Source organism: Osmerus eperlanus, chromosome 18 (genome assembly GCF_963692335.1).
Source record: "Osmerus eperlanus chromosome 18, fOsmEpe2.1, whole genome shotgun sequence".
NCBI classification, from domain to species: Eukaryota; Metazoa; Chordata; class Actinopteri; order Osmeriformes; family Osmeridae; genus Osmerus; species Osmerus eperlanus.
This window is the reverse complement of record NC_085035.1, coordinates 2,620,421-2,641,625: the sequence shown is the minus strand read 5'-3', so window position 1 is coordinate 2,641,625 and position 21,205 is coordinate 2,620,421. Positions and strand designations below refer to the sequence as shown.

The window sequence follows — 21,205 nt, the reverse complement described above, 5'->3', positions numbered from 1 at the left end:
TAAATGGGGTGATGTTTTTATTTAGTGTATATTATGTATAGGACACCAGCCATTTCACTTTAGTTACACCTGGAGAAATCTCTGCAAACGCTTTTTATTGTGACTGAATCAACCCTGTATGCCTTAGAATGGAGATGCATTTCAGGATGAGGTAATATACCTATGAACTCACTAGAGAGGTGCCTATAATGACCTGTATGTATTATCATTGTCACGGCAACATTTTCCTTGTAGTCTTGGGTGATTATCTAGATTGATATGGAAGGAAACTGAAGCCTTTGTATGATGTCTATATCTGGGCAGCAGAGAGCTATCAGTCTCTTGGTTGTCACTTGTGTGGAAAATTACAATTATTTGTACAAAACCAAGGGTTAGGTGTTAAAATTGTCAAATTCATTTCAAGAGTTTTTATTCAGACTTTTGAATTCCAATCAGCGGAGGCAGATTTTCTGATTTGACCGTTTTTTCTTGTAACCACGAGAGCGTGATATATCCAGCCGACCACTACATACACGTCATTCCCATGGACTTTTTGGATTAACATTCAAGGCACAAGCAATGTACGAGGTTACGTTTTCTATCAGAATGTTGTGTTGCTTCAGATTCCCTTTCAAGCTTCTCTACCAGTAAAGGCACGTCACGGTCCATTAGACCCTATTGCTAACCCTCCCAGAATTAGTCGGGCCGGGCCACAGGTAATTGATAATGCTGTAAAGTGGGACGAGGTTAATCCTCCACCACACTCAGCTAAGTGTAGAGCGTCCTACTTGTGAAGCAGCTTTGTCTGTGGTAAGAGTTCCCCCCCCCCCCCCCCCCCCCCCGAGAATCTGGGTGACTTAATTTGCACTGAATGTAACGTGGGAATGATTGTGCGGAGGGAAAATAAATAAATTCACACTAAAACTGAGGAAACGACATCAACCTGTACTGTGAAATGTAGCACTTCAGACCTGTTTAGAAATAAATGACATTCTTATCCTTATGTTGTGTGGCTGTGATTTCAGACACAGATACAAACAGAAACCAAACAAAAGACGGTGTCTTTACTGGAAACATAGCATTTGTATTTGTAGCAAAATACACTGGGAACAGACAAGTTATTGGACAGATGGGTATTAGTCGTACAGTAGCATTACTTTTAGAACAAGCTGGAGTTGAATATTCTGAAGTCATAAGGCCAATAGTGCGGTTTTATTGTGTTTAAACAATAGCAAATAAGACTCAATAAGCCCACTGCAAATACCAATCTCTTTCACATTGAGCTCTGCTCGTCAACTACCATCCCGTCAACGAAGGCTAACGTCTAAGGAAGCAATTAAAGAAGGCGGTTTGTATGGCTTTTTAAGTTTCCAGTTTTCCCCATTCGCACAGCTAATACAATCACACATGATTGTGCGTCTGCTGTTGAAATGACCAGGAGTCTGTATTGAGTGGTTCAGTCAAGGAGCTGCACAACCATCATTAACCTCGTCGGTACACATACACATACACGCCCTGCTGAGGGGAGACAGTGAAACTACCGATCATAGATAATATATATATATTTTTTTAAAGCAATCACCTAATCAAACTGTACATTTAACACTTCCTGGTTTGCAGCTCCCCGCAGTGCATTCATACAGCAACATTCGACATCTGTCGAAACAACTCCATTAAATAAAAACATTCAAAACAAAAATCAATCTTTTCAGCGCCAAACGAAATGTCATTTTTCATGGTTGTCGTCTCAATTATTTGGCAAGTGCAAAGGGAGCTCTCTGCGGGGATAAGAGCGACCCTGTGAAGTGTGATTTCTGATCGTGTGCATGCCGTATTCTCGCGGTATTTGGTACAACCTGCTGAACGGGAGATGTTGACTGGACTCGTCCTTGGACATGATTGTCTGAGTATCACAGGAGCTGTGACTCGGAAGCTTAGAATTCAGTGCACACAACAGGAGTTCATTCTCCCGCTGCGAACCTCAATCAACTTGTCATCTACCGACAAGAGCCGTCATTTGTGGGTTTCCATTTAAATAAAACTGTCAAAAAAATCTCAATTAAAAACAATCGTTCACCATCGGGGCCAACTCAACACCACACAGGTATCCGTTCTGCAGTGTGTGTGTGTGACAGTCAGCAGGCTCTCAGAAATGTGCCTTTCAAAGCTTTCGGATGCATTTCTGTCCAGGCCCAAAACGTCCTCTTCCTCCCGGGAGAGTCGGTCTTATGGGCCTTTGAGCAGGGGCCGAGTCCTCTCTCACCACAACTCCCAGAGTTCACAGGTCCTTTGTAGTCATGAGATGCTCTCTTCCGATTGGTTGATGCCTCTTGTGTGTCATGCTGCCTTCTCAGAGTGTGACGGGTGCATTTCCGGCAAGTTCACCTTTGATCTGAAATACAGGGGGGGGGGGACGACATTAGCTAGCCACCTCCACCAGCTAACGAGTGTACAGGATTGACTACAACTTCATGTACACTACATAAAAATAGACATTTCGCAGATAAGACTTGGGCAGGTACCGGTTGTGTGTGAGGTGGCTCTTGACGAGGTGTCCGGCCGCCAGGGCAGCCATGAGGGACAGCTCTCCGGCCAGGACGGTGCCACACACCACCCTGGCCAGCTGCCGGGCGTTCTGACCCGGCTGGTCCGGACTGGAGCCCTGGACGCCCAGGATCTGAAACACACGGGCCGGGGTCAGAGAGAGAGCGGGGTCTGTCTTTTGCTCACACCACATGCTCGCTCGCTCACTCTCTGTCATCCTCTCTTTCTGTCACCCCCTCAACCTCTCATTCCCTCTCTTACCTCTTTCTCTCTCTCACCTCTCTCTCTCTCTCTCTCTCTCTCTCTCTCCTCACCCTCCCTCACCCACCTGCAGGCAGGCCTGTTGGGGCTCCAGGTTGGTGCCTCCCCCCACCGTGCCCAGCTCTATGGAGGGCATGGTGCAGCTGATGTGCAGGTCCTCTCCACCGGGGCCGGCAGCCTCCATGAGGGTGATGCAGTTGGAGCTTCCCACCGTCTGGGCCGGGTCCTGCACACGGAGAGAGAGAGAGAGAGAGGTAGAGAGACAGAGAGGGAGAGCGAGAGACAAGCAGTTGCTGGGTAGACTAGGGGTTAGGGTTAGGGTAGCCAGGCACAGCACCTGCCCGCAGGCGATGTAGATGGCCGCCACGATGTTGGCCGCGTGGGCGTTGAAGCCCCCGATGCTGCCGGCCATGGCCGAGCCCACCAGGTTCTTGTTGAGGTTGAGCTCCACCAGCGCGGCCGTGCTGCTCTTCAGGACCTGCGAACCAGCACAGCAGAGGAGACCAGGGGAGAGCTTTGAAACACGGCCGCAACACGGGTGCATCTCAACGGGCTGAGGTAACATACTCTCCCCCGGTCCTCCCCTCTCCTATTTGATCACAGAAGGGCGTACCTCTCGGACGACCTTGGCGGGGACGGTGGCCTCACACACGGCAGACTTGCCCCTGCCCAGGATCCAGTTTATGGCTGCGGGCTTCTTGTCGGTGCAGTAGTTCCCGCTGACCGACAACACCTGCAGGTCTGGGAACTGTTGCTGCAGGGTAGACACAGCCTGCTCTGTACCCTGGAGAAGGGGGAGAGGGGGAGAGAGAGAGAAAAAAGGTTGCGAAACGTAAGCGGCAGTTGTATCTTCGTAACTGAGCGAGGGTGAGCGCCCCTGTCACATGATCCCACCAGAGGTCACATGATTCCACCAGTGGTCACATGAGCTCCCCAGAGGTCACATGATTCCACCAGTGGTCACATGATCCCACCAGAGGTTACATAATCCCACCAGAGTGGTCACTCCTCTGGAACGCGCAGCCTGGGTCCACCGCCTGAAGGTCCGAGTGCGGCCTTACCTTGGAGAGCATGTTCATGCCCATGGCGTCTCCTGTCTGGGACTGGAAACGGACGTACAGGTTCCTTCCAGCCAGGCCTATCTGCAGCTTATCCAGACGGGCAAACCTGCAACACACACACACACACACACACACATCATCATCCTCTGTCCCAGGAACCACCTCAGTGGTTCTGAGAGGACTGGAGAGGTCTGCTGGAAGCCTCCGGGCCTCGTGTGAGGCAGGGGCCGGGTTGTGGCCTGACCTGCTGGTGTGGTCGAAGGCCTGCTTGATGGTGCTGAAGCCGTCAGGGGTCTCCAGCCAGGCCTTGACCTCGGCTGCCCGGCAGGCAGAGGGCAGCCGGACCACAGGGCCGCGGGTCATCCCGTCTCCTAGGATACGACTGCTGCAGCCTCCGCTCAGCTGGGGGGGGGGAGCACGGGAGGGTTAGGACACACACCTGAAAACTCACACCCTCACACACTGTCCTTCAAAACCACACTCGTACTCACAGCGACGGCTCGACATCCTCTGTTGGTGCTGGCCACCAGACAGCCCTCTGTGGTCGCCATGGGAACGTGGAACTCCTTCCCGTCCAATAGGAGCGGGCCGGCCACTCCCACCGGAACGGGCATGTAGCCAATGACGTTCTCGCAGCAGGTCCCCATCACCTGAGACAGACAGCACCTCACATCAGTCACCTGAAGCAGTAGAAGATGGAGGGAGGGAGGGAGGGAATGGAGGGACATGCACCTTTGAAAAGTCGTAGCCCTTGTATGGCAGGCCGACCAGGGCGGAGGGGTCGGGCAGCTTGGACGACAGCATTTCTCTTCGGATAGCCACGCCCCTCTCTGGCGTTTCCATGACGGCTTCCAGCTTATAGGTCGGGATGTTCCTGGAGGTCACCAGCAGCGTGACCTCTGCGTCGCTAAGGGAACGGGCGCCCCTCTGGGAGCAAAAGAGAGAGAGACATGATCACAATCGTTCTTCGGCTGACTTCTCACAGGTTTGCATCTATCGCCTTTACTGCCGCAAGAACAGCAATTTCTTGCTCAGTGGTCTGTGGGGGGGATGGGCATAGCTCAGAGGCAGAGAAGTTTGAATTCATGGAATGTATTAAATTCAATCCCATTCCATTGAATCCACTACAGTTGTTCCTCCCCTTCCACTGGAAGCTCACCTCTGGGTCCGACAGGATGGCTAGGCATTCCTCCAGGGGGCGGGGGGAGGATGGGGGAGGTGCGGGGGAGGATGGGGGAGGTGCGGGGGAGCGGGGCGAAGCGGCGGCAGCAACACGGGAGCCGGGACAACAGGGTCCGTTCTGCTGGGGCGGGACCACCAGACGAGGGCCTGTCGCCTCGCCTGCGGAGCCCCCCGAGGGAGGCTCTGCCCCTGGGCTCGGGGCGGGGGTGCCGGCTGTCCTCTGTGGGGCCTTGTGGGGGGCTGGCTCCCTCCTGCAGCAGTCCTCCACCCCCCGCTGGGCCACGGCTGGAGGGGGGCTGGCGATGGGGCTCTTCAGGGACAAGGGGGAGTCGGTCTCGGTCGGCTCGAAGAAGATGTATTTGACGGCCAGGAGGAGAGCCAGCGCGAGGGTTATCACCTGCTCCAGGTCCATACTGGAGAGAGAGAGAGAGAGAGAGAGAGAGAGAGAGAGAGAGAGAGAGAGAGAGAGAGAGAGAGAGAGAGAGAGAGAGAGAGAGAGAGAGAGAGAGAGAGAAAAGTGAAAGAAAGAGAAAGTTGTGTTATAGTTACATGAGTGAAATAGTTACTTCACGTACCAACAGTATAAAACGACTAATCGTGGTGTGAACTTTCAAGAGAATCCATGACATGGCAGTTTCCTCTGGGGTTGCCCTGTTTACCTGAACACAGACAGAGGCCACAGGCTGTTATTGGGATCCAGCCTCTTGATCATCTGCCCCTCCGTGGTACGGTTCTGGCCCGAGTTCTCCGTGGCCAGGTGACTGTGGGCGTGGACCAGGACCAAGCCCAGAGACTGTGAGGACAGGGAGAGCAGACAACTGAAACGGCGGCTCTTCCGGTAAGACCCTTTCTGATTGGCTTGTGTCCGGTAAGACCTTTTCTGATTGGCTTGTGTCTGATAAGACCCTATCTGATTGTCCCGTGTTCGGTAAGACCCTATCTGATTGGCCCGTGTTCGGTAAGACCCTTCCTGATTGGCCCGTGTTCGGTAAGACCCTTCCTGATTGGCCCGTGTTCGGTAAGACCCTTCCTGATTGGCCCGTGTTCGGTAAGACCCTTCCTGATTGGCCCGTGTTCGGTAAGACCCTTCCTGATTGGCCCGTGTTCTGTAAGACCCTTCCTGATTGGCCCGTGTGTGTGCTTCCTGACCTCTGGTGTTGTGGTGGAGTGTGCTTGCAGTTCTCACCATGATGATCTTGACCCTCTGGGTGACTGGGTTGGGCTTGTTGTCCTCCTCCTCAGCCAGCACGCGGGCAAAGTGGCTCAGCTGCCAGATCGGGCGCCCCTCCCGGCTCTCCCTGGATAACTGCGCACACACACACACACACACACCACACCACACCACACCACACACACACACACGAAGATAAAGAACAGGGAGTTTACACAAACTATAAAAGGTTAAGGACAGGGAACTTGTGCGCACACATACACACAGGTGCAAAAACACTTCCTCTGACGCTGTTCCTTACCTCCAGGACCAGAGACACACAGGCAGGGAAAAAGGTCATGAAGACAAAGTAGTTGGCCAGAACAGACATGCACCCGAAGCAGCACATGATCTCCAGCTGGGGCACTCCTGCAGGGGGGAAACACAGTCACACATCAAAACATACACCCACCAGAACACACAACCATCAGAACACACACACACACCCATCAGAACACACACACCCATCAGAACACACACACCCATCAGAACACACACCGCTAGCCTTCCCAGGGCCACACCGACAGGACAGAAGGCCAGAATGAAGACCAACAACATGCTGAGAAACACTTTGAACCCAAACAGAGCTGTTTGTAAATAACTGACCTGACATGGTGCCTATGCCAATGACCAGGCACTCCACCAGGGCGTCCAGGGTGAACGTGGGGCCCAGGATGGCCATGCCCTGGGAGATGTTTTCCCTCACTTCCTCCTGCAAGGACAAAACCATCAGCCCGTAAAAAAAAAAAAAAAACTACTTTAACACGGATGGGTGAAGCTCAGCATTAGAGCATCTGATTGTGGATTAAGAGGTTTGCATGAAAGTGTTTGCAAAATGAACTACACGTTGTTGTTGTTGTTGTTATTATTATTGGATTATTAGTGTGAAGTATGACTGACTAAATGGTTAAGTTTGACACAATGTTTAACTGTACTCCAAGGCTTTTTACAGACTGCCTTAGGTCTTTCAATTACCTGAGAGTTTGAGCTGAGGGCGAACTTGGCCAGGGCGCACGCCTTGGACAAGTCGATGAGCAAGAGAAAAAACGGGAGTGCTTCACTGAGGGAGAAAACGGATGTTGATTCACAAACTGATTCAGATTCTGGTACTGTAAATACAGATAGTTTAGCTGTTAACTATCTATTCTAAAATGTTTACTTTAGGCCCGTCAACTCTTTCCCCAGAAAGTGGATTACCACCGTGCTGAAAACCAAGCTGGAAAACACCGTGAAAAATCCTGCAATACCTGAGGCAAGAATAAAAAATATTCACATTACTTTCCAAAAGAACACCAGCGCTAAGCATCCATGTTGGATGGGAAACCGATTGCAAAACCATCACACCCACCAAGTATGTATTTGGAGCCAAGCTGTCGAAGATTCTGGAACTGGATATAGATGTAAATGATGGCCATGCAGCGAGTGACTGTTAGAATGATGATGTCACTGCTCAGGATTCTCTGTAAAGGATTAGACACCAATCATTTGACATGTGTACTTTCAGACATAACCAACACATTCAGACGTTTTTTTTTATAAATTTTATGTGTGTGCAAAGGCAGCATATATTCAACACTGGAAAAAAAATCCAGTAACAGTATATGGTCACTAGTGAAACCTCAGAGAGAAAATCAGAGGGCAGCAACCATGTGGAATGGTTTCGTTTTTACCCAACACAATTTCAGCCTGGAAACAGGATGCTCCTCAGATTGATTCAAGCCAAACAACGTAGACTCACCTCCTGAAGTTTTGGACAGTCCTCGTTCCAGCTGCAGACCTGGTTAGTGGCGGCCAGGCTGTTCATGGACATAAGGCACACGGTGAGGACCACAGTGCCCACGATCACCTCCCATGGGTGGGACGCCACCACCAGGCCATGCAGTCTGAACACACCAGTCAACATGGTACCGGCACGAAAACCTGATGTTAGCCAGCCGTTTGAGGTCACTGACTCACCTAGAACGAAGCAGGAGGAAGGGTCGGCCTAGATCATGGGTAACGGTAGCTAGCCTAACCTCTGTATTGCTTCGCATTACGGACACGTACTGATATAGTTAATGTTACAACTGGCTAGACTGCTGCTATGTCTAACTGGGCAAGTAACACATGTTACTGAGTTCTGCTGTTAGAAGTGTACACTTCTCAAAGCAGAACTCAAGTCACACCCACTATCGTTAGCTAGCCGATAGCTAGCCAACCTTTTTCGTGTCATTCGCTAGCTAAATATCAAACTCACGGAAGGATCGTTCCTTTACCTCGGAGAGATAAATGACAATGTATTTATATTTGAACTGGATCGGTGTCGGACTCGTTCACAAGGTTTGACAGCAATGAATGCACTGGTTGTAGCTAGCTAGCTAGCGCTAGTTAGCTTGCTATTGACTGTGCTCCTTTCCTGGTGACAATATGTTAAACAGACTATGTGGCTGGCTAACGTCTGACACGTTCCTGTCAGTGTCTCTAGTACTACCCTCTAGTCTAACCAAGGTCAGATAAAGCTACCTTAATACAAAACATATTACGTACATGAAATCCATTAGTACGCTTACATATTAAGTTAATTGTTTACCTTCATTTGAACGTTCTCCCCCAAATTGTGACATCCACTCATATTAGCTAAATGGTGACTACTTGTAAATGTTCATGTGTCATCGTCAGCAAGGCGTGGCCAAGAACGTAACAGACTAGTCTATGACTAAACAACACAGTCAACACAAGGAAAATAAGTATTCGCTAAGTATTCAGGAAACTATATAGGATATAATCATAGACCTATGAATAGGATAGGCTGGTGCACTTCAATCTAAAAATCCATTAGTGTCAACATACTGCAGTACAAAACGAACATATAAACGAGCATTTACTTATTGCAAAGATAACTTTTCTACCAAGCAAGTGACATCCGTGACCTTGAAAAGTATTATTTAACGTTTATTTATTTTGACTAACATGTTTAAAGGCCATGCAACTGTTATACCATATAACACCAACACGAGCTCGTAACAAGTCACATTTATTGCAAATACCATCAACCCAATTTGACACGAAATACAATTCAGCATTTCTTTTAATACATTTTTTCAGTAGGCTATACATAATATCACCAGAAGAGGACAGTATTTGTCAATGTATGGTTGCTGTTGCTGTACTTGACATTCAGAGAACTACAGAATGATGGAGTGATAGGCCACATCAACCTAGTGCACTCATAATCACTACTGAAAATATCCCTTTATATTGCTTTACAATGGTTACACTTCATTTAGGAGTTGACTAATGTTTCAAATGTAGTCCTCAATGAAACAAATTAAACAGGCCTACTTCCATGTTGTGAAATACCTATTCTGCTGTCGCTGTCTCAATATTAGGTAGTCAACGGGCGTTGTACCTTACTGATAACAGCTCAAGACATTGAACTGTAAACATTACATTTGAACATAGACCAGTGCTTTTGTTTCTTTCTTTCTTACAAGAAGGCTGAACGTTGGAAGAAAAACCTTTTGAACTTTTGAAAAACCTTTATTTGTTACCTCTGTAGGCTATTGATTGAAATTCCTTCCATCAAACAGGTAGGCCTATGTAAGTAGACTAACACATATGAGGAACCGTTTAGGAAATAATTCAGACTTTTACACAAAAACTGATTAAACGGCCCCTCACACATGTAGGGCTCTATTGGACAAATACCTCCAAGATCCAGAGAGGCGCAGCTGGCTAGAGGTAGAGTATGAACTGATATTATCCACCGATTCCTATGGTATTCACTGGAAAAACAGCATGCTGAAAACAGTGCGCATGCCATAATGCACATATGTACACGTAGGTAGTACTGTAGCCTAAATAATTACGATTATGAAGTAAACATCCATCAGAGACAGCATGAGAAAGAGAGTACCTTCTCTCTTTCTCATCTCTCTCTCTTTCACACACACACACGCACACACACATACGCACGCGCAGTCGCGTATACACACACATTGGAAGGAAATGATCATTAAAAAATTTGTTTTAATGCAGCAACCACATTTCTTGTTCTGCTATTACATATAAATACATACATAAATATCTTACATGTACAATCAATTTGAAAAAGGTAAAAGAGAGAACTAAAATTTGATGAGGACTTTGAAGGGGGTTAAAGCATGTGAGGAAGAGGGTTGAAAAGGAAGTAGTCTAGGGTGTGTGTGACTTCTCCCTTTTTGACATGTATATCTAAAAGGGTATTTTGACCGTCGAACAAAAAACACTCTTGCTCTGGCACAAACTTCCAGCTTTCCTGAAAGTACCAAATTAAAAACTTGCTGTAGAAGCTCCTACAATAGCTCAGAAGTTGTGGACAGTTTCACTTAGGCTATTTAGTTTCCAATGAATCTTATTTTTGAAAGTACTGATTGGAATGTGATGCCTATAGGCATCACATTCCAATTAGTACTTGTTTGGGCTGATTGGAATGTTGTTTGGGCTGAGGTCTTGTAGGCCAATTACTTAACAGGCTATAGGAAGGCTACTGAAACTACAAACTGCCCTTTGACTGACCATCCTTGATCATCTGCCGTAGATTTCTATGCACTATTTTTCCGCGATGTAGCCAAATGTAGCCTACACAATTTACGTAACGCGTTGCATAATTATAGCCTAGGGGCCTAATGTAAGCAGATCTTCCCTCAACAAGTGTATGATTATTGTGATATCCGATTATCTGCATGAATCTAACAAGGTGTTACACCCCTTGATGAACTTGATGAATTGTCTTAAGTCAATGCAACTTTTGTCATCATACAGTAATGCGTAAATGTCCTTCTTTGTTATTGTTGAAAAGAATAGGCTATGCTGTTTTTCTCACAAACGTTCCGCTAAATTCTTCCCGTCAGAATGAATTGCAGATTAGGAGGAGTGCATTTATTGTAAAAATGTCCTGGTGGGGAAATGTATTCTTGACTCCTATTGTGGCAGTTGTTGTTAAAACTATTAATCATTGTTCCAAACCTGCATATTTCCCTTGCTGAGACAAATTAGTTTTGGCTTCCTGAGTTTTCATATTTTCAATTCATGAGAGATATAGCTACGCATTGATTTCTACATTGCACAGTTTGAATGAACGGTTGAAAGTGTTTCAGCGCCCGATACTACAATGTGTTTAAATAGAGTAGCCATGGAGGTGATGGTTATCTGATGTTAGATATAAATCCAATATTCCAATGTTCTCTGAAAAAGATCAGTTTAGATTATTTTAAGAAGAAAAAAATGACGATCCTAACAAATGTTGGGTTTAAGGTTAAACTAAACCGCGTCACGAAGTTCCTCCCTTAAACGGCCACTCCTCCCTTCAAATGCTTCGTGCGCCACTGAAGAGGTCACTATTCATCAGTCGTGCTTACAGTGACAACTTTCACGCCTACTGGGAGAGAAGCAACTTTCTTGGCAATGATAAGGCGGAAGATGCGTTCGTCATCCAAAGATTTTTGACAATGAAAGAAACAGAAAAACCCATAGACCCTGCACATTAAAAAAAGTAAGTTGCAAGTTAAATGCGTAAAATTAAGGGAAATTGAGCTTCTTTAGATTATGCATAGTGATTGGTAAACTTCTACAAATGTTTTACAGTTTTACATATACGTTTTCTATCAAACAAGTTGTGGTTCAATTCACTCCTGCTGTGATGTAAGAAGAATACATTCTCAAGGAAGGAATTGTTGAAGAAATACCCTGAGCAAGGTGATAATTTTGGCAGTGAAAGCAGTTAGGAAATAAGGAAGTCTAGTTCTCTAAAGAATGTGAACGAGTAAATTTCTTTTCAATTTTTTTCCCTCAGAATGAGATGCACCTTTTTGAAAAGACTGAGCAGAAATGTTGTTTTTTCTTTTGGATGGATGCTGGCTGTGTGTGCCCTGCTGTTGGTGTGTCTAATGGTTACTGTCAGATTTTCCAAAGGACCTTTTGAACTCACTGCAACAGTTGACGAAATCCAGACATACCACAAATATGACATCGATTGCTCCGCCATCTACGATCTTGACCCCGTGGAAGTGGGCAAGTCTCTGGTCATCAGGAAGAATGTTGTGGAGGAGAAGGACACCACTCTGGTCAACCTCACCTCCAACTGTCCACGCTACCTCAAGTCCAGGGGATATGGCACCATCCCGGTGTCGGAGGAGGAAAGGCAGTTCCCTCTGGCGTATTCCATGGTGGTGCACAAGTCTGCCTGGATGGTAGAGAGAATCCTCAGATCTGTGTACTCCCCTAACAACCTCTATTGTATCCATTACGACCAGAAGTCCTCAGCGGAGTTCAAGTCTGCTATGGAGGGCCTGGCTCACTGCCTGCCCAACGTCTTCATCGCCTCCAAGCTGGAGAACGTCATCTATGCTAGCATCACTCGGCTGAAGGCCGACCTAAACTGCCTGTTTGACCTGCTCGGGTCAGAGGTCAAGTGGAGGTACGTGATCAACCTGTGTGGGCAGGACTTCCCTCTCAGGGCCAACGGCGAGCTGGTGTCAGAGCTGAGGGCCCTGCGAGGCTCCAACATGCTGGAAACCACCCGCCCCCCTTTTTACAAGACCCAGAGGTACGCCTTCCAGTACAAGCTGGTGGACGCTAACTTTGAGTACCACAAGATTCCCATTCAAACAGGCGTAGCCAAAGATCCGCCGCCGCACAACATCGAGATGTTCATCGGCAGCGCTTACTTCACGCTCTCGCGGGAGTTCGTCAACTACGTCATCAACTCGCCGCACGCCAAGGACTTCCTCAAATGGTCGGAGGATACCTTCTCTCCAGACGAACACTTCTGGGCCACTCTCGCACGCGTACCCGGGGTGCCGGGAGAAGTGCCCAGGTCCCAGCCTGACGTGTCCGACCTGATGAGCAGGACGAGACTGGTGAAGTGGTACTACCTGGAGGGGTCTCTATACCCCGACTGCACCGGCAGACACGTCCGAAGCGTGTGCATTTACGGGGCAGGGGAAATACGCTGGCTACTTGAAAACGGTCACTGGTTCGCCAATAAGGTCGATCCCATGGTGGACCCTGTTCTCATTCAGTGCCTGGAAGAGAAACTGCAAGAAAGACAGAGACGTCTGGTGATTAACTAACAAACTTGTTGGGTCTGAGTTAAGACGACTTCAGAATCCGAATGAACGCCTAGTAAGACCTGATGCAGTTATGAACCCTTCCCAGGCCGGACCTTTATGTAACAGCGCAATGTTCTATGAAGAAAAACAGCAGGAAAGAGTCTGTTGGTGGTGATGCAAATTCTCAGAAGAATGCAGGGAAGTCAGAGAGTAAGTTACAAACATGATTTACCTGCATATCAGGATTCCCACAACATTGTCTGTACATGATCTCTGTCTGGCTTCTGGCTCTCTTTTCTTTCTATTATAAACTGTAAATTAAAAAAAAAGTTCAAAGCAGGTGTGCATAAAAGACGTTGGTTTTTGAAAGTAAGTAATGAAGTAGTTGTAGTTATTTCGACCTACCATGTTGTCAATGTTCCCTCATGGGATTGTGCACAATATACAACATGTGACTTTGCAATAGTTTATTTATGTCAGCCATAAAACACAGAGGGACAACGTATTTTGCCACATTTTGCCACGACACAACAGTTGGACTTACCTGTGTCTGCTTTATTGTGATTCAGGATCAAACCTCTCATTCAGGTCTCACACAGAACTCAAAGAAGGCGTGGAGAGATAAAACAGTGATTATCACACTGTCACATGTCAAAAGTTAAACCTGTTACTGTCAAAAGTTTTCCCTCACATTTTAAAATGTCCATTAGGGACAGTCCAAAAAAATACCCTCATGGAACTAAATGATGTTATGATAGTTGAGAATGGGGAACTGGAAGTCAAGGCTGTGGTTAAACTACATCTAGACTTGTCAAATGGGGCTGTGTTTGTCTAAGATTAAAGTAGAAAAAAACGCACTCTCAGGCTTATCTCATTGCTTATTTTGACCAGTTTATTCACAGACGCGTTTCGGCCTAAGCTAGTGGGTTTGTCTAAGATTACCCTTTATGTGTGAGTAAGAACCGGTTTCTTGTAGAAATTTAGCCCTATAACCTTTGCAGCCTTATCTATAAAACCACTTTTTAAATATGTGTTCTCCGATGATTCTGATATCCCATTCAACAAACACAATGGCAAATTCTGTGAAATGTAGCATTTACAAAACACGCATGAATTCTTATGTATGTGTGTATTTACCCTGCAAATACATGCTTGTATAGCTTTGAAAACACTGTACCTGAAACACCTCCATAGCATACAACCTTTGCCCCTTTTATTTATCTACATAGGTGGTAATAGAACTGCAAACATATACATTAACACATGCACACACACAATCACAGAAACAGCTTGTGAGTATGCTGTAGTTATATGATGTCAAGTTTTCGTTGCTCAACAGGGTCTCAAGTTGATGGCTCTCTCACCCCATTGTGTCACATCCACCCAGCGTTAGTCCGGTGTGGGTGTGATCTTGTTTTGTTTTTTCTGTTTGTCACCCTCACATTCCTCAGTTGTGGACACACCCTCCTGTTCTCTCCCCGCACCTGACACCAGTCACTCATCAGCGCACCTGTCAACAATCAGCTCATCAACCACCTACAAACACCAGCCCAACCTTCCTCTCCCTGCCGGATTGTTGTTTCTCTCATATGCCAGCCCTGTCTGCTTTCTTGTTTATTAAAAACCTAATTCTGCAAAAGTTCCAGTTTCTGCACCTGAGTCCTGTTCCCAACCCTGACACATTGTGTAACTTACTGTAGCATTGCTCGTCATATGTTGATAAGTAAGGGTCAAGATTTGGTCTGATTGGTTATTCTTGTGTATAAAGACAATTGTGAAGCATTGTTCTGTGGATTCTTGATCTCCTGAGGGCTTCTCCTCAACTCTGGCTTGTCCTTGTACTCATTCTCCTTCTTCACATCTTGCTGTCTCTCTGATTTACAATAATTATGATAGCGGAGGTAAGAGTTAACCTTTATTTTGTAACATGTTTGCCTTGTAGTTGATTTCATTTATTTGCAATCTTATTAAATATATATTTCATTTAACCTCACTTTGACCATTCTTGCTCTGATTTAACCCATAGAGTCAAATAACTATAATTCCATTGGTATTGGCGTTATTAAATGCAATTTTTTAATCTATCCTCCAAGAAAAACAGCAGATTGTCCAAGAATTAAAAGGCGGACTGCAATTGCAGCAGAATAGGCCCTATGTTCACAAAAGCTACAACTAAAACACTATATTTTTACATTGTTACTGACGTTACATCGTAGTGGCCTACATGTGGAACTGAGTGAGATGGAACAGAAACAGCTTGTGGTTGAAAATGTTTGAACGCAACAAACCTCTAAAAGGTTAGGCTGCCAAATCTGTGTATTAACTGGGCCAACTTGTTCAGTTTCACATTACCTTATTCAAAATTTCTGCTTTGCATGTTGCATCTCTCTGGAAATATGGAAATGTGTTTCCGTATACCGACAGATGCTGTAGGCTATATGTTTTATTATCTTGTGAGTGCCACCATTTTTTTTAACACTTGACTCCAATACATACAAAACCTGATTGTAACCTCTAGCATCCTATACTTGATGAGGTAGTATAATCAGACATGGTGTGTCATGAGGTCTGCCAATGAAATCCAGATGAGGGCCCAGGCCCGGGTACCCGAACCCTCCAACCACCAAGCGCTCTTCAGCTTGTCAGCTAACACACAGGAGTGTTTGTTAGCACCTCGGTATCACATTCGGAGTGTTATTAAGTCTGAGCCTCTGCCTATCCTCTTCGCCCCTGTAAGCGGTTTAAGTAATGAAGAACAGAATACTCTCCTGACTGATGGATGAGACAGCCAAGAGAGATTAGGGTTGCAGTTAATTATTCATTTCAGAGAGATGGTGAGTGAATGTGTCTGTTGTGGCTGTTTGAGCGGTAGTAGTCGTGGATGTGGGTGCAGTTAATCCATGATTTAGTGGGGGTGATATCTACACTGGTGTGTGTCAATACGCACGACTTGTCTTATTATCCAATTGCATTATCCTCGAGTGTAAAGAAAGATACAATTAAATCCATAAACTGTTGTTTTGTTTATTTGCCTGATTTTATTCACTGTTGTTTTGTTTATTTGCCTGATTTTATTCACAACAGAAATAAAAACATCATTAGAAAGAACACATTTATACTGTTAAATACCTAAATGTGACTATTATAGGGTATCATTGAATTTACCGACGCCCCCATCTTTATAAATAGGCTATCTGAGCTATTTATTCAGCAATTACTGTGAAAGAGGGCCATCTGCTGGCAAGAAGAAGGAACTGCACCTCTACAGAAACAGGTGCCAGAGACAGGCTCAAACTATCAATGACCAATTTTTTTTATTAAATTTAAGGAGCTATTTTAGTGCCAGCACAAAATTAAGATTAATTTAAAAGTTATGTATTTGAAATGTACTTGAAAACCTTTTAAATTATAATGGTTTTAATTTATATTTAACTGAAAATTGTAAGCTGATTTTGAAATTGTATTGTATCACATATTGACATTGAATTGAACAGTTTTGATTAGGTCGTCTGACCATGCCATCTGCGTAGCATACTGCTGGGATACACTTATAGGGACTCGGCTTTATTTAGCCCATCCGTGGGAGAGACTTTTGACCTAGCCTACTCTGTCTGTACGAAACATTTCAGTAATATCTCCCATCAATAAGAAATTATACGTAAATTACAGGCTAATTACAAGTGTCAAAAATTAGCATTGTTCAAATAAGCAATAATGGAAGCTCCACAAAGCTGTGGGTCTACTGCTCATTACAAACGACATCAAACACTTGTTTTAGCAAGCGTCCTGTTTCACCACCTGTGACCTGATGGATTAACGTCCTATCTCAGAAAATATTATACTATATGTATTAAGCACAAACGTCGGCACAAAAAATATAGTTTTTAAAGCTAGCCATATTATATACATATGCATTTCTAGGAATATCTCCATCATATAGTATTTTCCATGAAAAACAACAAGCACACATTAAAAGGTGTGCAGATTGTCACGAAACCTTTGTAACGTGATTAAGCATAATTCTTGCTGTCCCAGCAGCCATTGGGCAACGTATAGAGCGCTCATCGTCACAGGGAGCGTGCGTCGTGTCGCAGACTGGGAAGACTGCAATTCAATATTACTGTACCTTTTTCCACGGCGCTTGCACGGTTTTGTATGGTTCAATTAACAAAACGGAGTTTCGCTTAAGAAGGAAAGACTACCTCCGTGACTGTAGAGAGGTACGTTGTTTTCTTAACCGATCCTGATGTTTTAAATTGTTGTTGTGAGAATGGTGGAGGAGTCGGAATGTGCACCGGGCCCTCTCGGTTTGAAGGCAGAACTATAGGTTTGAACTAATAATGATGTCTTAATAAACCCGTCATTATGCTGGACATGCACGTGTAGGTTGTGACAATAGTAACTATAGAAAACAGGCGTAGTTTATTTTAATTGGCTCGTGTTTGTCACCTCGCGGCCTGTGCGTTTGAATCAAGCGATCTGGGGATTAGAATGTTTTGGATCGGGTAAGATGGGTGTTATGACGAAATGTAGCAGTTTTCATATCATATGTGGATCAAATAAAAAAAATGGCCAACTGGTTTCTGTGTTAAAATAGTTCGCCTGGAGTTGACACTAACTTTTGCTCGCCTGCAACCCGTACCTTTTAATGCACTGCCCCGCCCCTTTATATCCCTATTATAAGAGCCTAAAGAAATAGTCCTGCGTAGGTGCAAAAGTTTTCCAAAGTTGTTCCGAAGCTGGACTGGAATTTTCCTATAAAACAAATGTATAGAGAACAATTCATTTACTTACAGACTATCCCACCGTTCAAGAATTGTTGATCAAATTGACTGGCCTTGCATGCCCCCGTATTGTTTACTCTCTCAAAAATGACTCTGCCCCCATCTTTTCGGCAGTTCTTTCTTTGTTCACATCATGATCTTGACTTACAAAGACGTTGAATAGTATTCAAGGCGGTCTGTTAGTTATGGAACATTCTGGAACGTTTTATGTGTTCTTTTGCCATTTGAAAAACCTTGACGGTTTTCACCACAGTCACGATTTATTTTAATTCATGTGTTGAATGTACTTCCAGTACAGTTGCGTGAGAATCTTAACCCTAACCAATGTAACCCAACTAGGATCATCCTAACAATCATTCACAGGGACTAAGGGGTCTTAAATTTGACTTCATACATGCAACCCTCAGACTAGTTGGGGTCTGTATGACCTATGGCAAAAACCAGCCCACTCCTCATCTACGGTGCGAGGAGCTTTCCTCCATGATGGGACAGAACTACAAAGTTCTACACTGACCGGACCTTTCTACGGGTCACAGACCATGCCAGCTTCTTGGGCCGCAACACAAAAAATGCTATATAAAAAAAAACAATATTCAGTTTATTCGGTTGCAAAAAGGCAGTGGGAATCTAGGCAGCCACAAACATAGGATAGAATGGGATCCTGTTCTGGCTAGTTAAATGCTGGTGGATGAGAATGTTTTCTACCGTATGTCTATATGTCTAGCAGTGATGTTCGAGGGAGTGCAGTTAGCCCTAAATGTGCCTGATCTTCTGCCTCACTGCTAATGCTCTCTGACAGGATGTTGTGTTTGGGTGTGTGTGAGAGAACGAGAGCGAGAGACGGGATCGGGGGCACACTGGGGCAACCGAAGGGTAGGCAGAGGCCTGTTGGAATCATACCTGCTTCACTCTGTCAGGATATATTTTCATATTCTCTCTCTCCACACACACACACACACACACACACAAACGATACTCAATCCAACTGTTTAAGACTGGTTTAAGAAAACAAAGGGTTAGATTACATTTAGATTAATTCATCGGTATATACGTTTAATACGCTTGTGTGTCTATGGGCGTGAGTCTCTCTCTGGCCAGGAAGGGGGGTCTCTGCATAGGGGGGGGCAGGGGGCCGGAGCGGTGGGGGTTAAAGGAGGAGTGTGTCTCTCCATCCAAAATGAGAGATCCATTACCCTCAGTGTGCGGTGTGTGTGTGTGTGCACGTTTTGTAAGAATGTTTTTGAAAAACACGGCCCGTTATACGAGGCAGAGAGTGTTTGTGTGTGTGTGTGTGTGTTCTGGCCATCGGTGTGACGGTCGAGATATGCAAGGAGGTGTCCAGCAGATCGCTTGGAACGTTTGTGTCCCAGCGGTCGGCTTATCGACTCCTGCCATTTTGCTTTTGTGTACGTGAGGAGTTTCTATCCACAAAAGCACTGAGAGGCCGGTAACAGGGGCCCCTTTGTGTGTGAGCACGTGTGTGTGTGTGTGTGTGTGTGGTGCAATAGACCTACATCTGTTCTGTGACATCACACGGCATGAGAGAGGCCCTCTCTGGGTTTCCTGCTTCTTGTGCTTCCTAAAGGTTAGTTACTAAAGGTTCGTTCCTAAGGGTTAAGCACAGATGCTACACGACCTTCAGTAGCGTTATCTGATCCCTTTGCTGCGGTTGTTTGAGTTGTGTTGTCCAGTAGAAATCTCTCATGAGGAGAATGTCTTGTTCTGGAACTTAATGTTATTCAAAGTACACTGACATTTGTATCATGTGAGATGCATCGCAAGTGCATACACTTATAGATGTATCTGTACATTGTAACTTGACACACACAATCCAACACATAGCGGTGAATTCTGGGAGGGGGGAGGTGGGGGGGGTGCAGGATTGAATGATAGTGACCCCCCCCCCCCCCCTCCTGGTGTTGTTTACTCCAGATGTTGTTGCTGTCCTCAAGGGCCCCTAAAGTCAGCAGCAGTGACGCGTGCCAACCCCCCAAAAGTTCAGTTGGAACCAGTTGGAACCGAATCCTTCCAGCCTGGTAGCGGGCAGGGGGGGGGGGGGGGGGGGGTATTGGAGCTATGCAGAGGGGGAGGATATTTCTCAGAAGTCATGTTGGAAAGTACTATTCAAGTGGAAGTGAAGTTGCGCAATCGCAAGAACATTTTCGTTCTTCCCTCAAGGAATGTGAAACCTTTGTACCTGTAGCTGTAGATGTCTCTGGGAACTGAAAACTGACATGTAGGACACATGGGCACCTCCTTTTGTTAAATTGTAGATATTTTTTCTGTCTCTCTCTCTCTCTGTTCTCTGTTTTCTCTCTCTTTCTTTTTCCCTCCCTCTCTCTCTCGTTGTCTCTCTTTCTCTCTCCCCGACGCTCTGTGATTTCCATGTCTCAGACAAGATATATGGGTTGAATTCCCCTGTGCCGTTCACAGAGGGAGAAGAAGATTACAGACGATAGCACAGACTTGTAAAGGGGTCTGTCATTATTCACAGAGGAGGTGAAGAGTTTCATGCAGAGGTGCATGTGCCATCGCCACCTGCACGCGTCACGCACAACCTTCATCAGAGCGCTCAACCCCTTTCCATACAGTACCCTCACAGGCTTTGCAGTCGACAGTTTAACAACATAACACGATTACAGTAGCTAGCAGATTTATGAATTAAAGGTAAAACTACAGTTAGTGCAGTAATGGCTCCGTTCCATGTGCGACCTTGTTGTGTCTTTTAAGCTCAAGTCAGAAAATGTATCTACAGTGGGCGTGGCCTGTGCCTTGAGTGTGACCTGTGACCTGTAGCTTGACCGACAGGTTCTCACACCCGAGTGCTTCCTGGTTGACCTTTACCCTCTTAGCCTAAAGAGAGTTCCATTGCCACCGGGCTGTTGTGTTCTAAGAGGCAGAGGCTACAGTAGCTCATGGTCTACACTGAAAAATCCATTGCATCGTATATGAATTTTCAGGTCACATTTCAGCTTTGAAAAATATGTTGTGTTTATGTCTGTAATTTTCAACTTGTAGATAGATAGCACATCAGATAGATAGAACATCAGATAGATAGAACAATAGATTGACTGACTGATTTCCGCTGGACGACGCTATGAATCCTAACGAATG

At 45.6% G+C, this 21,205-nt stretch overlaps 3 protein-coding genes across 8 annotated transcripts in view; 2 read left to right on the top strand and 1 right to left on the bottom strand.

Moving 5' to 3' along the window:
- Positions 1-800: 800 nt before the first annotated feature.
- LOC134038599 (3-hydroxy-3-methylglutaryl-coenzyme A reductase-like) lies at positions 801-8,861 on the bottom strand. The gene is made up of 19 exons (XM_062484073.1): positions 8,807-8,861; positions 7,976-8,193; positions 7,586-7,697; positions 7,397-7,484; positions 7,213-7,297; positions 6,844-6,949; positions 6,500-6,606; positions 6,214-6,333; positions 5,687-5,820; positions 5,005-5,440; positions 4,578-4,772; positions 4,337-4,495; positions 4,090-4,247; positions 3,846-3,951; positions 3,398-3,568; positions 3,122-3,262; positions 2,852-3,010; positions 2,502-2,656; positions 801-2,371 (listed from the first exon to the last, which is right to left on the bottom strand). Exons 1-19 carry the CDS (start codon positions 8,838-8,840, stop codon positions 2,317-2,319), a joined length of 2,739 nt encoding a protein of 912 aa, XP_062340057.1. The 5' UTR covers positions 8,841-8,861; the 3' UTR covers positions 801-2,316.
- Positions 8,099-21,205, top strand: part of fam169ab (family with sequence similarity 169 member Ab) — a 16,239-nt gene continuing 3,132 nt past the window's right edge. The window contains exon 1 of one of the 2 annotated variants that reach the window (XM_062484076.1): positions 8,099-8,141. In XM_062484076.1, the coding sequence (XP_062340060.1) occupies positions 8,114-8,141 (28 nt within the window). In that variant the 5' untranslated portion in view covers positions 8,099-8,113. Of the gene's footprint in view, positions 8,142-17,349; positions 17,528-21,205 lie in introns of those variants that run through there. The other variant, XM_062484077.1, reaches the window with a different exon arrangement.
- On the top strand, positions 11,602-15,057 carry LOC134038886 (beta-1,3-galactosyl-O-glycosyl-glycoprotein beta-1,6-N-acetylglucosaminyltransferase 4-like). 5 transcript variants are annotated; one of them, XR_009932701.1, is made up of 4 exons: positions 11,611-11,749; positions 11,842-11,952; positions 12,050-13,517; positions 14,759-15,057. XR_009932701.1 is itself a non-coding variant. In XM_062484537.1 (3 exons), the coding sequence occupies exon 3, from the start codon at positions 12,051-12,053 to the stop codon at positions 13,326-13,328; it is 1,278 nt and encodes a 425-aa protein (XP_062340521.1). In that variant the 5' UTR covers positions 11,603-11,749; positions 11,871-11,952; position 12,050; the 3' UTR covers positions 13,329-15,057. The 5 variants fall into 5 exon arrangements, 3 of the variants coding, with proteins under 3 accessions (XP_062340520.1, XP_062340521.1, XP_062340519.1); XR_009932700.1 differs by having other exon boundaries at positions 14,695-15,057; XM_062484537.1 differs by having other exon boundaries at positions 11,603-11,749; positions 11,871-11,952; positions 12,050-15,057.